Source organism: Epinephelus fuscoguttatus, linkage group LG10 (assembly GCF_011397635.1).
Source record: "Epinephelus fuscoguttatus linkage group LG10, E.fuscoguttatus.final_Chr_v1".
Classification (NCBI taxonomy): domain Eukaryota; kingdom Metazoa; phylum Chordata; class Actinopteri; order Perciformes; family Serranidae; genus Epinephelus; species Epinephelus fuscoguttatus.
Window position 1 is genome coordinate 17,868,880 of NC_064761.1, and position 13,381 is coordinate 17,882,260.

At 40.8% G+C, this 13,381-nt stretch overlaps 1 protein-coding gene across 5 annotated transcripts in view; it reads left to right on the forward strand.

Annotated features, from left to right (window-relative positions):
* Positions 1-13,381, forward strand: part of csnk1g2b (casein kinase 1, gamma 2b) — a 37,718-nt gene that overhangs the window by 16,992 nt on the left and 7,345 nt on the right. For all 5 annotated transcript variants that reach the window (XM_049587497.1, XM_049587500.1, XM_049587499.1 and 2 more), the window contains exons 3-6: positions 1,175-1,244; positions 10,519-10,667; positions 10,995-11,229; positions 11,831-11,916. In XM_049587497.1, coding sequence (XP_049443454.1) covers positions 1,175-1,244; positions 10,519-10,667; positions 10,995-11,229; positions 11,831-11,916 — 540 coding nt within the window. The remainder of the gene's footprint in view (positions 1-1,174; positions 1,245-10,518; positions 10,668-10,994; positions 11,230-11,830; positions 11,917-13,381) is intronic.

A 13,381-nucleotide genomic window follows, 5' to 3' on the forward strand; every position in this document is an offset into this window, starting at 1 on the left:
ATAAATAAACCACAAAACGATCTTTTGATTGAACCTTAAAGTGAAACCAGAGAACACATCCCATAGGACTGAGAATGGCCATCACAAAATGATGGAAAGTCCTTTATTGTGCTGAACAGGGCTCATACTTTGTGTGTACTCCTACGTGCTAGTAGGGCACAAGAAGAGAAAATGCTCCTGATTTAATAAAGGCCTAATGGAGTGAATGTGGGAGCTTAACAGCTTTCAGCTTTTAGTTTATATAATTTAAAATAGAAGTGCTTTAGAATTAGATGCACATGGAAAACATTTTTTTAGATACAATCTCACTTCAGGCACTTCTTGAGAAGCTGCTGGGCTAAATAAAGGTTTTGGCATTTTTGTAAATGTGTATGTAGAGCATTAAGGTTAAAACACAAAGAGCAAGCTTCACTCTCCATGTTTATTTTCTGTCTTTAAGAACTAATTGCCCCACAGTAAACACCACCAACCATCTTATTCATGGCTGTTTCATATTGCTTGGCATATCAGAGCTTATTCTATCACTTAACAAACAGCATACAGTTCATCTTTGGACCCAGGTAAAGCCAGTGTTGGTTGGCAGTGTGTGAAAAGGGGACTGCGTACTGCTATTATGGCCAAGGGCTTTAGCACAGACTGTGACACAGCTATTGAAGATTAAGGAAAGGAATTAAGTTGGGTGTGTGTTTGTTCTATCCTCCTCACATTTGTCTATAATGCCCTTGTCATCATAAGAGTGGGGTTAATCAGATTACATTTTAGGTTGTAAAGCTGGAGCTAGCGATATAATGAACAATATGTCCCAGTGGGTTGATTATCAGCCTTGTCATCACAAAAGCCTGCTGTTCACCAGCTGGAAATGCTCTTTATCCTCTCACATCCCACAAGTCTGACCTGAGACTTAATTTAAGTTATATTAGGCGTTAATATAAGGACAACGTTGTATTTAAGTTAATTGCAGGCTGAGGTGATCATGTCGATGTGCATGCAAAGTTGTCACTCACAAACTCTTTTTTTAAATACAATGCTATGTTTTCCCCATATAGATACTTTCCCCTGCAGGGTTAACTGAGCCAAACAGCCAACATGTCATTTAAGGTCACGAATATAACTGCTGTGTTAGCTATGTCATATTTAACTCTCCTTTGTTTCTTTTTTTTCTCTTCTCTTTCAGGAACCTATAAAGTCCAGGGCGCCACAGCTCCATTTGGAGTATAGATTTTACAAACAGTTGGGAAATTCAGGTAAGAGACAAGGCAGTCTGTTAGACAGCACTGTAATAATGAGTTAAATGTGAATGGGCCTTTTCCCACTAGATTGGGCTGGGCAGTGAAAATGACTTTCTGTTTCGTGTTTACAGGTTGCTGTTGTGTTTGAGATATTAAAGAAGGCAATATTAGGGCATTCATGACTACTGCATTTTAGTACTCATCCACTATTCCCAAAACTGGTTCCTTGGCCGCTCTGCAGTGCACTCGAGTTGGTTAACCGTTGACATCCTTAGACTAGTTGATTAATCGCACAAGAGATGTCATTGTTTTCACCTTATAACAATGATCAGTTCTTATTAAAAAACATCTTAAATACAATCACTAAAGGGTTAACTAATGAAAGCGGCACCCACCTAGGGATAGGTGAAATAGCAGAGTCTTTGATTGGCTTCGAGAGGCTGTTCACAGCTGAGCAGCATCCTGATTGGCCTAAACCTTGTATGAATTGAAGATACTGTTTGACTACAGTGACAATGCGACTGCTTTCTTGAAGGGATACCGGGAGTCTTTTCCTCTTTAACACCTTAAATTCTGTTTATTTAACATGCCGTAACGTCGAAAATGATTGTTTAAATAAGCCAGTATGTTTACTGTGTGTGTGTGTGTGTGTGTGTGTGTGCGTAAGGAGTGTGTGGTACAGTGAAAGAGAGATTGACAGCAAATGCGGTGTAAGCGGGTAAGAGAGTGATCAGAGCAGAGGAGAGTTTAAGATATCAAGTCAATTTTACACCAGAGTTCACAGTTTGTGCGTTAATAAATGCTGCAGCTCCTCAAGGCCAAGTTTCACAGTATTACGTCTGTCCACAGCACCCCCCAGCTGCATATCTGCTGTGGATCCATTGCCACTGCTTTGTTACTGAACCATGCTAAAACCACAGATGAAGGATTAGTCGACAGCGTTGACTAGTGGTTTTGACTGTTTACTAGTCAGCTATTTTGTGAAACCCCTAGGCAATGTAACTGTCATCACAGTGATTTTAATGTGGTTTTTTTTTTAGTTAAATCTGCAGCAGTAGTCTCTAGTTCAGTATTATGAGTGTGAAAGGTTCACTTGTGAGAGTATCAGAGTTTGTAATCGGGAATAATGGCACACTGGAAATGGATGCCTTTTCTGAGAACGCGTCAACAAATGGGAGAGAAAGAGGAGGACAAAGATTTAATCCCTGAAAATGCTGACACTGATATGGAGTTGGCGAAATATGTTGATTTTACTCAGCTGAGTGGATTTTTTTTTTTTTTTTTTTTTTTTTTTTTGTAAATCTGTTTTAATACCATGCCACTGGTATTTAGCTTATGGGAGACTATTTGTTTACATCAAAGATTATATACTGTAATGCAACAAATGTGCTCATATTTTACTATTCTGGCTGTTATTGTGGAAAATGTGACTTGAGTAAATATTTAATTTAACCTCTAAGTGGCAGGTCTTCAGTTGATTTGTATAGCTTTTTGCTCATCAGGTTTTTGTATTCATACAAATATCATTTACCGTCCTCTGTAGTCATCCAGTTAGCTCAGATTGTGTTTATTTTGGAAAAGCTTAGTTTTCCTCTTTCCCCTGTAGCGTGAGGCCTCTGCTTTCAGATTTACAGCATCTATTCAGGAGAAAGAACTTTTTTTTTTTTCGTGAGAAAATTACCAGCGTAGTGTTGATGGAAGGCAAAAATGAAGGGGAAAGGATGTAGTTTCAGATGTGGACATGAAACAGGGAAACAGACACACAAACACAACTCCAGCAGCTTCCATTCTACTTGAGGCTAAACTTCACAGTGTGTGTTTAGTTTATTTTTCTACATCTGTGGGAACCAATGGATGCTATGAAATCCTGCTTCCTCTTTTATAATCCCACCTCCACAGTACCCAGATTCTTTCCTCTCCTACAGCACTGCCCAGAACATGTTAATGTGCTATGATGCATTGCTGTGGCTCCAGGGCGGCAGCTCTTTGATCTGGTTTGGCTGGTCAGTTAGTTACAGAGGGTGAGAGAGAAGGCAACGTCAGATGGTTGGGAGGGACCGAGACTTGATTATTTTTTATTTTCTCCCACAGCGCTGCCAGGCTGTCTGTTTTTTGGGAAGGTTCACCTGTCATGTTTGTGTAAGTTTGTGTGGATGCATGTGTTGATTTGGCCAGCTCACAACACTCATGCTCAGTCTTTAATTCAGACGCCATATGCAAACATGTCACCACTACTTAGTCGAGCTGGCAAGAGGGAAAGGTGCAGACAAGAGGTCCGTGCAGTCTTCCACTCTGCAGCCACCCACACCTGCGTGTCTCATTAGTGCTTTTTTTTTTGTCCCTTCTCCCAGACCAAGTCCTTTATAATTGAGTAAATGCAGGTACCAAGTCCCAACTGACGTTTTATTTTATAATGTAAAGTAGGCTAACTTAGTCTGTTAAAGGGTAACTACACCCTTAAATTCTGCCACAACTCTCCCTCCCAGCATTTTAAAAACACCAAAGAGAAGTGAGGGAGCAAAGACTGTAGCAGATGTGGCCTCGTTGCTACGTAGTGTGTGACACGGAGGGTCCGGGGACATGGGAGACACTGACTGACCACTACTCAATGTAGTGTGGACAGCAACGTGGAGCTGGTAGTCAGAGTCAACCAACCATGAGAAGCTACTGTAGGACTCTGTGTTTCTCTGCTGGAAAGACTGGTGGAGCCTTTAAAGTCAGTATATGCACATTTATGGAGCTTTTAGCAAGTTTTGTCTGGGTACCTGGGTAGCTGCAAGAGTGACAGTGTAGACATATCTTATACAATTATGTGGGTATGCTTTTATATTTAAGTACATTTGTCTTTCTGTGACTATTGCAAGTGAGTCAATCTTCTCATTGCAGTGATCCTCCCTTGTCTGATAAGTGTGTGTGTGTGTTGTGGTCTAATTTAGTGACACGTGCCAGCTTCTTGGCTCCTTGTGCCAGAGCAAAAGCCCTCGCTGTTGATAAGGAGGTGGGGCATTAGGGCAGTCCTTGACTATTTATAGATGGCCCTCTACAAGCAGTCGGGCCATTATGGTGTGTCTGCTTGGATAGCTTCCCTAGCCACAGTATCCTCTGCCTCTGCTGCCTGCAGATTGCAGGGAAACTCTGTAACGTGCATTGCTGACAGGGTGTGGCCTATTTTTTTTTTTCCTTTATGGCTGTTCTTGTTTTAATCGGTCATTCTGATCTGTGAGCACATTTTACACAATGCATGCCCACACGTATATAAACTCAACGGAAAGTGTAATTGTCATCTCCTGTGCCATTTCCACTGATTATAGCAGAGGATTCCTCCAGTCCAGGCTTGTCTCTCTCTGCCTTTAGTTGTTTCCTCTGGAGCATTAAACACTTCCTGTACATCCCTCCTGCCAGTGAGACCACTGCTGGCCTTCAGCCTGACTCTTATTAACTGAGGTCTGGGGTTGTGCCACATGTAGAAATGTCCCTTATACACAACCAGAGACAGGATATATTCACAGGTAGGAAAACAGAACCTGCTGATGTGATGCCATTAAAGTGTTTTCAGATGCATACTGAACATTATTATTTACAGAATTTCAGTTGTGATTGCTGCTGTACACCTTTTACAGATGTACATCGCAAGTCAACATTATGTACCAGATAGACATGACTCACCTCACTTTCTAATTTCACTGAAATGGGAAGGCAGATGGCACATGGTAAAACATGTTCAGGAGCAGAGCCTAGACTAGGACCATGATGTATTTTCAAAAAGAAAGAAATCCCTATGATACTGCTATGATTTTTTTTTTATAGAAATATATACTCTATTGACCTGACCTGTACAGACTAACTGGTATTTTTATGTTTTAAAATGAAGAGATATTAGGCCCATTTATTTTGGCTGAAACAGCTGGTGAGATCTTGTTGCTTTTTAACATAATCTGAAAATGTTCCAATACAACAGGTGGTGTGACGTGTTGCATAGCATAGCTAAAGTCTGACAATGAGTGTGGAAATCAAGGACACAATTAATGATGATACTTTGAACAGGAGTCAGAATATTAATGCGACAAAGTAAGGCATGTAACTGGTATCAAAAAATCATCTGACTAGGGTTCAGCTAAATACTGATTCCTATATATTTATCCTGTATGAAGATTATAAATTGCCTGATTTAAAGACACTTTCAGCAGCTCTTCTATCATCTTGAAATTGAGTATTGCCACACAATTAAGCAGAGAGGTCTTGTCTCAAGATGATGACTGACTACTCTGTGATGATATGACAGAAAGGCTCACTTGACTGTCTTGCATGGGAGGAGTCAAGGCTATAGATTAAATCTACTTATGTTGTCAACTTTGCTAAATGGGGACATGTGACCCTGTTCGTCCTGCACAACCCAAGAGCCTCAAATATGTCACAGCATGGACGACTCAGCGCTTAATGCCCAGGAGGAGCTTATCTGCACAGTGTTAATTCTCCTGTGTCCTGAACAGATCACAACAGTTGGGAGTCCTGCCTCCTAGTTCACAGAATTTCTTAAAAACTGACCTGGTATTTCAGTTGCTCTTGTAGTAATAGCATTACTACTAATTGTCATATAGCAGTTAAAATGTGCTGGTAGTAATAGTAGTCTTGTGCCAGTCTGCCAAAGAGTATGTGACTTCCTCTTCAGTCACTTTGCCACTGTTGTCAGGGGAGAGGCCGCAGAAATGGTGTCCTGTTTTTATGGTCCATCTGTCATTTAATTATATTTCACAGGCCGATGTAGCTCAAGCAGTCATGTGTACATGATTGTGTGGAGGTTACTGTCATTGATGTGACATGTAAGTATGTAATTTCCTTTTGAATATTATTCAGTGATGATTATCAGCATCCCTGTGAATATTCATAAACCCCATCAAGGCTTTCGAGGGCACGATATGCCATCTCGCTGACACAGGGTCCATGTTAATGATATTATTTGATGCAGATCATAGATTCTTATGCATGCCATGTGGATAGTTTTACAGATGAAAATCAGTTTATGTGTTGACTACTGATGCAAGATTGTCCTACTTTGAATTGATAAGATTATTTTAATAACTCACCAGAGGCTACAGCATGGAGATGGATGCACCATAGCAACAATAACAGAAAAAAATGTCAAGAGGCAATTCATATAATTATATCATAATGAGTTTACCAGTTTTAATAATTAAGTACTTTGTCATGATTTGTAAAAATAGCACAGTATAAGGTGTCACATTCCACAGTGACAAGATAATGGATTTGTTTTACTGTGACATTATTATTGTTCCACGGTAATCTATTTTTTAATGATGGCTTGACTAAATGTCTATGTAAGTAGGGCATCATTTCAGCATCTACATATATGTATGTCCAATAGTCTTACTGTGGAACATTATATAATCCCTAGCACTGCTTCAGAAAGTGACAATTTTCTCATGACTAATCTTAAAGACAAACAGACCAGTCAACCTGAAAATAACTTGAAGAAAGTATGTTAACTTAGAGAAAAACTGTCCTAGTTTAAAGTAAGCAAAATCATTGCTTGAGTGATATCTCATGGAGCCACTGAAGTGTATAAGCTGCAAAATATCTTGTAGGACTCTTTATTAACTTGATACAACAGTTATGTTGTCATATTATTTTCCCCACCAGGCAGTCGGCCCTATGGTGTTTTATGGGATTGTTGTGCTCATAAGCTATGTTGCATTTGTAGCTTCAGGCTCAGTCTGTGCAAGCCCAAGTGCTGATCACATTTCAGGCTTGTGAGAACATCTCCAAAGCACTGGGTCTAATGGAAGTCACTTCTTCTTCTCCTCTTCTCTCAGTGCACTCGACTCCATAATCTAAATCTTTAATACGCATTCCCTGTCCTCCCCCTCTTCTCTTCTCCAGCCCTCTCCTCTTTGGCCCTTAACTCTGACATTTCATTGTAGGGCAACATTGTCTTCAGCTGCCATGATGTAGCCTCCCCTCTCACTGTGTCGCCTGAGAAGGCCTGCCTGCAGATACAATAGGTTGGATTGTCTCAAATTGTCAAGACAGTGGGGGTCAGAGCACCGCTGACATTGGCTTGCAATGAAAGCCAGAGCGTACCCAATAATACTGAACACAGTTGGGTGTATTTTTTGATATGACTTTATATAATAGAATTACAGACATTTACCATCACAGGAGGGATTCAGTTTGCGTATTGTGAATCATTCAGAGAAGCCAGCCACTAAAATTGTTTGTTTGGCCTTTAGCTTTTACAGAGAACAATTTCTTTCCCTATCAAAATGATTATTGGCAGTCATGCTTCATCATTTTGTTGCTTTTGAAGTGCTCACTGTTTGCTGTGAGAGAAAATGTGTTGCACTGGAGAGTAATTTCACTGTTTTGTTTGGTTGTTACAGTTGAGTTAGTGTCAACCATCACATCACACATCATCTCACGTATCCTATTTTGCACAGCTATTGCTGACAAGTGAGCTCACAGTATATTCTAAAGTTTAGATAGAAGTCACCCTAAAAATGTGCCGTGGACTGCTTCCACCAGCCATTTCTAGATTGGTGCTTACAGCTGCTGTAAAGCACAAATCTTTGCTCGCATCCACCAGCCGAAGATAATAATACACTGTGTGCTTTTCCTCTTGTGATGACTGTGCTTTGAATGCCCTCTAGATTTGGGCCAAGCTTTGATGAGTCAGCCCTCCCAGTGATCTCTTGTCACTGCCTCATCTGTCATGGGCTTCATTACCAGGAAAATCCTGAAGACTAAAGGGCAGACAGGTGTGTTTGTTTACGTGTGTCTGCTTACGTGCATACGTGCGTGCATGAGAGTTTGTGTGTGTGTGTGTGTGTGTGTGTGTGTGTGTGTGTGTGTGTGTGTGTGTGTCTGCATCCGTGTATGCACAGTGTGTCTTGTTGCCCTGTTGGTCTGATGTCTGGGGGTAAATCAGGTAAATCCAACTGTAAACTCTGTGTCCCCCTGGCTAGCAGCTGGCACACAGTCCAAACTGAATACTTCCCATTCTGAGCTCTCATTTATCTCTATTACACATTTATTCATTTTAAGTACAGTACAAATGCGCTTGCCCATTCTCTCAGTCTCTTTCCCATTTTAATCTGTACCTTGATCTCATTGACTTTCTTTATCTGACTGTGTCACTGTCATAGTGCGGCTCTGTCTGCTGTTGTGGCAGTACTGATGTGGTATGTCAAGAGTTAGTGAGCTTTCAGGGAGATGGCTGGCACGGAGATACTAGGTGTTGTGTTTACATGCACCGTTAAGTCAAGCTACGGTTATAGCTCAACTAGCCCATTCAATTGGATGACTGTTCTTGTCCCAGTGTACAAGCACGGGAGGGGAATCAGTTTATTGACTGAAGTATGTCCGATTCTGCTTCCATCCATGGCTGCATGCCCCCCTTGTTAATATTGGACCTTTTTCTGGTTGACCCATTATGTCACAGACTATACAATCTACAGAGTTAGCTATGGTTAGCTAGCGGCAAACTGGTACCACGGTGGACAGCTCTGTACATTTCTTCCGTCCAAAAATGCATGGCTCTGGGTAAAGACTTTGCCATGTTGTTACCGGTTTCTTCTGTTATGCATTTAATGCTTTCGACTCATGGGTCAAAGCCTGGAGTGGACACTTTGGAGTATGCGCTTAGAGCCTCGGCCAGTTTGGGTCTGATACTGTATATGTGCAGAAGTAAGTCGACTCCTGATTGCATTATCTGGGTGTGTTAGACCAACTTTGAGATATTCAATTTAGTATGATTTCACTCGGACTTGCATGTATTTTTAAAGTCTGGTTTTAGTTGTACTAAAACAATACATCGATTTTCTCTAATGTCATGTAAACGTACTGAATGTGACAGAGCCAACTCTACAAGGACTAACCTGGCAGTGAATATTGTGAACATGGAGACTAGTGGTTATGATTGTGTTGGGCAAAAATGTCTGTGAGAGTCATAAAGTTCCTCTGAAATTTCAGTGCAAGAGGGCTGACCAAAAGAAATGCCAGTGAGTGAAAACCATGAGTCTGGTTTTGTGTACACGTAGAATTACCTATCTTTTTTCCAGTGAGCTGTTGCACGTCATTCAAGAGTGTTTGTGAAATACGATGCTGGTGTCTTAAGGGCCTCAGCAGTTCATTTTGTTGTGACAGAGTGGTTAAATCTGTATCAGGCAGACTTTGGCAAACAGCAGCTTTAGGCCCCTGTGAGACTGCTTGTTTTTTTAGTACCAAATGTGGCACCAAAATATCAAGAAATTGTGAACTACTTGGTGATTTTCGGATTTATGTATTAGTTTTTACAAAATTAGAAATACAGATTCTCTTTCTCTTATGTGCCTTATTGTTCCATCAGAAGGACAGACTGTAGTGTTTGGCCACGCCCCAGTTTTCCACCGTCAAACCGCTGATATCCATACACATGGTACATCTCACCATTTTGAGCCGTCCACATTCTTTAGAAGTCATACACATTACCACATAAAGGGTGTGGTGGTTTCTAGTAGCAAAGGCTATTTGCAGTTGTTGACAGTGTGCCGCTCACCGTCACTGGTGTTTCTTTTAGACACCTTTCCTTTTAATCCCTTGGAGGAGGGAAAGAAATGTAAGCCATGCCCTCCTCTGACAAACCTGTTGTGGGAAGCCAACTAAAGTTCAGTTTGTCATCGCTGCTGTAGTGTCAGTGAAGAGTCTCCTCCCACACTTTTTTATCAACAGACCAGGTTGATGATTCAGTTCAGCATATGAAGCACCTTTCATGGCACTGTCTTCTCACTTCACATTACACTAGTATTGTGCTATGTGGCAGTACTTTAAAAATGGGAAGTTTTAAACCCTTTATGTAGTGCCAGTGACATATTTTTTTTTGTATTGGTTTTGGTTCATTTGACGCAGACATGACTCAGATGAGACAGGAGCTTGGGAAACAAAAAAAATGTCAGTGCACTGACAACACTGATATGTCACAATGTTCTGATGACCTCAGCAGCTTATTCATGTTGCCACGTCAGTGCTCATTAGGTAAAACATTGCAGTGTTATTTACTCAATTTAGTTCTTCAAATTAAGATAAATTACAAATATCAGAGCATTTGAAGCTTGTAAATCCCTGCGTCTTTATCTCTGACCTTGTGGTTGAGTGGTTTCTGGTGCTTTTTTCCACATGTGATGTTCACACCGAAAACAAAACTCATTTTCAGGCGAGAAGAATAAAAGTACCCATTAAAGAGAGTTATTATTACAGAAGTCCAGTAACTTTTATGTGTGTGTGTGTGTCTCCACAGAGGGAATCCCTCAGGTGTACTACTTTGGTCCTTGCGGGAAATACAACGCCATGGTGCTGGAGCTGCTTGGGCCCAGCCTAGAGGACCTGTTTGACCTCTGTGACCGCACCTTCTCCCTCAAGACAGTCCTCATGATAGCCATACAGCTGGTAAGGCCTCGAGGAGGAGCACAGCAAGCATGTATTTAAATGAGCTAGCTTTTGTGACATCAAGCTTTACAGAAAACATGGTGCAACATTGCCTTCAATACATACATATAATGGAGGGAATGCTAACTAGTGTAAGCAAAGCAATTTTGACACTACTGTAGTTTGGAATAAATATTTGAAATTGGCAGTCATCATAAATCTTAACATTTAAGCTAAAAGTAATAATGTAATAAAGCTGTGATGTTTGCTCAATGGGTGTGTGTCTAGATAATTGATTTGATTTTAAATTTCCATTGACTAATTTTGATCTGTTTATTGCTCACCTAGATAACACGGATGGAGTATGTCCACACCAAGAGTCTGATATACAGAGACGTGAAGCCAGAAAACTTCTTGGTTGGGCGGCCCGGAAGCAAGAGGCAGCACACCATCCACATCATTGACTTTGGTCTGGCCAAAGAGTACATAGACCCCGAGACCAAAAAACACATCCCTTATCGGGAGCACAAGAGTCTGACTGGGACGGCACGTTACATGAGCATCAACACACACTTGGGAAAAGGTAAGAAAGTCTAGTTTAGTAATCCCTTTAAATTTGTATAGATAAGTTTTGCTCACATTTACATCCAGTTTAATGAAGATGTCCTAACTGTATTGTGTACAGATGCATCACAAGTATTTAGACAACATTAAAAACAAATGCCTTTTTGACCTGATTTTACAGTCATTCAAAACTTTTCTTAATTTCTTCTGTCTTCAGTAAGATTTATCTGATTCATTTCTTGGGTATTTTGAAGCATTTCCTCCTCTTCCCTCTGGCAGTGGTGACAAGCCATGTGCAATGGAGAGTCAACAGTCTGTGTGTTTCAAGTCCAACCAATCACCTCAGGAGTTCATTTCACTGATTAGTTCTTCCCCTCTACTTGTCAGAGTGCTAATCAGTGTGAAAGAACCACCAGACTGTTGGCTCTCCATGGCACAGGATTGCCCCCCTCCCAGACTAAATCATAGCCTTTTATACTGTATGTGGGTTAATTTGAGCTCCTGAATAATTATGCTATAGTTCCTACTGCTTACTTGCCTGTTAACCTTGCCAGTTTGTTATAAAAATGAATTTCTTTCTCACTGGTAATATAATTTTCATCTTGTTCTGTCTTTTCTAGAGCAAAGCAGAAGGGATGATTTGGAAGCACTGGGTCACATGTTCATGTACTTCCTCCGAGGTAGTCTCCCCTGGCAGGGCCTAAAGGTACAGTAGCATACTGTTTGACATTATCAAATGTTGGCACACACTGATTCACATCAGACTCTTGTAATCCTGGTAATGCTCAGCATAAAGATGTACCTCTTCCTGCTGCACTCCTCAGTACAGTGTCTTTTTTCATACATGACCTCTGGGACAGAGCACCTGGTGTTTACAACATCATCTTTTCACGCTAGTGACATTTCAAGGTCGCTTCACTGATGTATCTGTACCATTTCTTAAACCCATAGAAGTAGAATAAATAGCAAGGACATATGTCAACTGTTGGGTATGGTCAGTTTGACTTGTGCAAAAGAAAACGGCAATTGTTGTTAGTTGTTATGGTGACAACACACGAAGTGGGACTGTAAAGTGTGTCCCACTCACTAGTTTTTGAGGTCGATATTGGATGTAAGCTTCTCTCTTCCACCAAACTAAGACTGACGTTAGCTTAATTGCCTTCTTAACTCATTGTAAAACACACTTCACTCAAACTCCACAGAAACAAAATAAAACTCACCAAAACTGTCTTAGTCTTATTAGTCATTTTTTAGTCTACTGGTCCAACAAACACCAATTCTGGTTTGGTCAGGGGAAAAAAAGCCCTCAATTCACCTAGTTAGATGTGAAAATATTCTGATCTGCATGCTGCTAATCCCCGCAGTCTCTGCGTGTTAGCTGTCCACTGAGAAGCGACTCTTAACTGTTCCTTTGGGGCAACTACTGTACATCATGTTTCAACAAACATATAATTATTGTCAACAAAAGAAATAGGTAAATAACAGAGAAATAACTGTGATTGATGTGATGATACACAACTATAAGGTGAAAGATATGGCAGGGTGGAGGCAACATCTTTGGTTAATCACTGGATGTAAGGTGAATTGTCAGTGTTGTCCCACTTACACCATAACCGCTTGCTAACAAGCTGCGGTATGTCATCAAATCCATGTATCTGCAGCATATAACAAATACTTGATCTCATTTGTTTGTTCATGAAAGATCATGACACATAATTTCCTACCGAAGAGTTCCTACTTCTTGTGTTACAACAGCTGGTGGCAGGAAAGAGTATAACTTCTCCCCCCAATCACCACAAACCAACAGACCGCTCCTTTAAACTCTTCAAAACTTGGGTTCATTACAAATCGACAGTAAAGAGTACTCCTGATTATCTGACATCCTAAGCAATAGGCAATTTTGTCTTCCTTTTTGAAAAGTAATTTGCCATCAAATAAAAAAAACAGTCAGTGACTAGAAAAATAAGGACTCTGCCCCTGTAGATGTGGGCTCTTCCTTGCATTTGCATACGTGCTGCTCCACATGCAACCAGATAAATCCACCTCCACACTTGCATTGCATTTGAACAGTTTACTGAGAAAGAGCTATAAGCACTAAGAAACACAGGCGTGACGACAGGTGCCTGGAGGGCAGGTTATAGCTGCACAGAGTTGCTGGGCTGTTTGCGGGC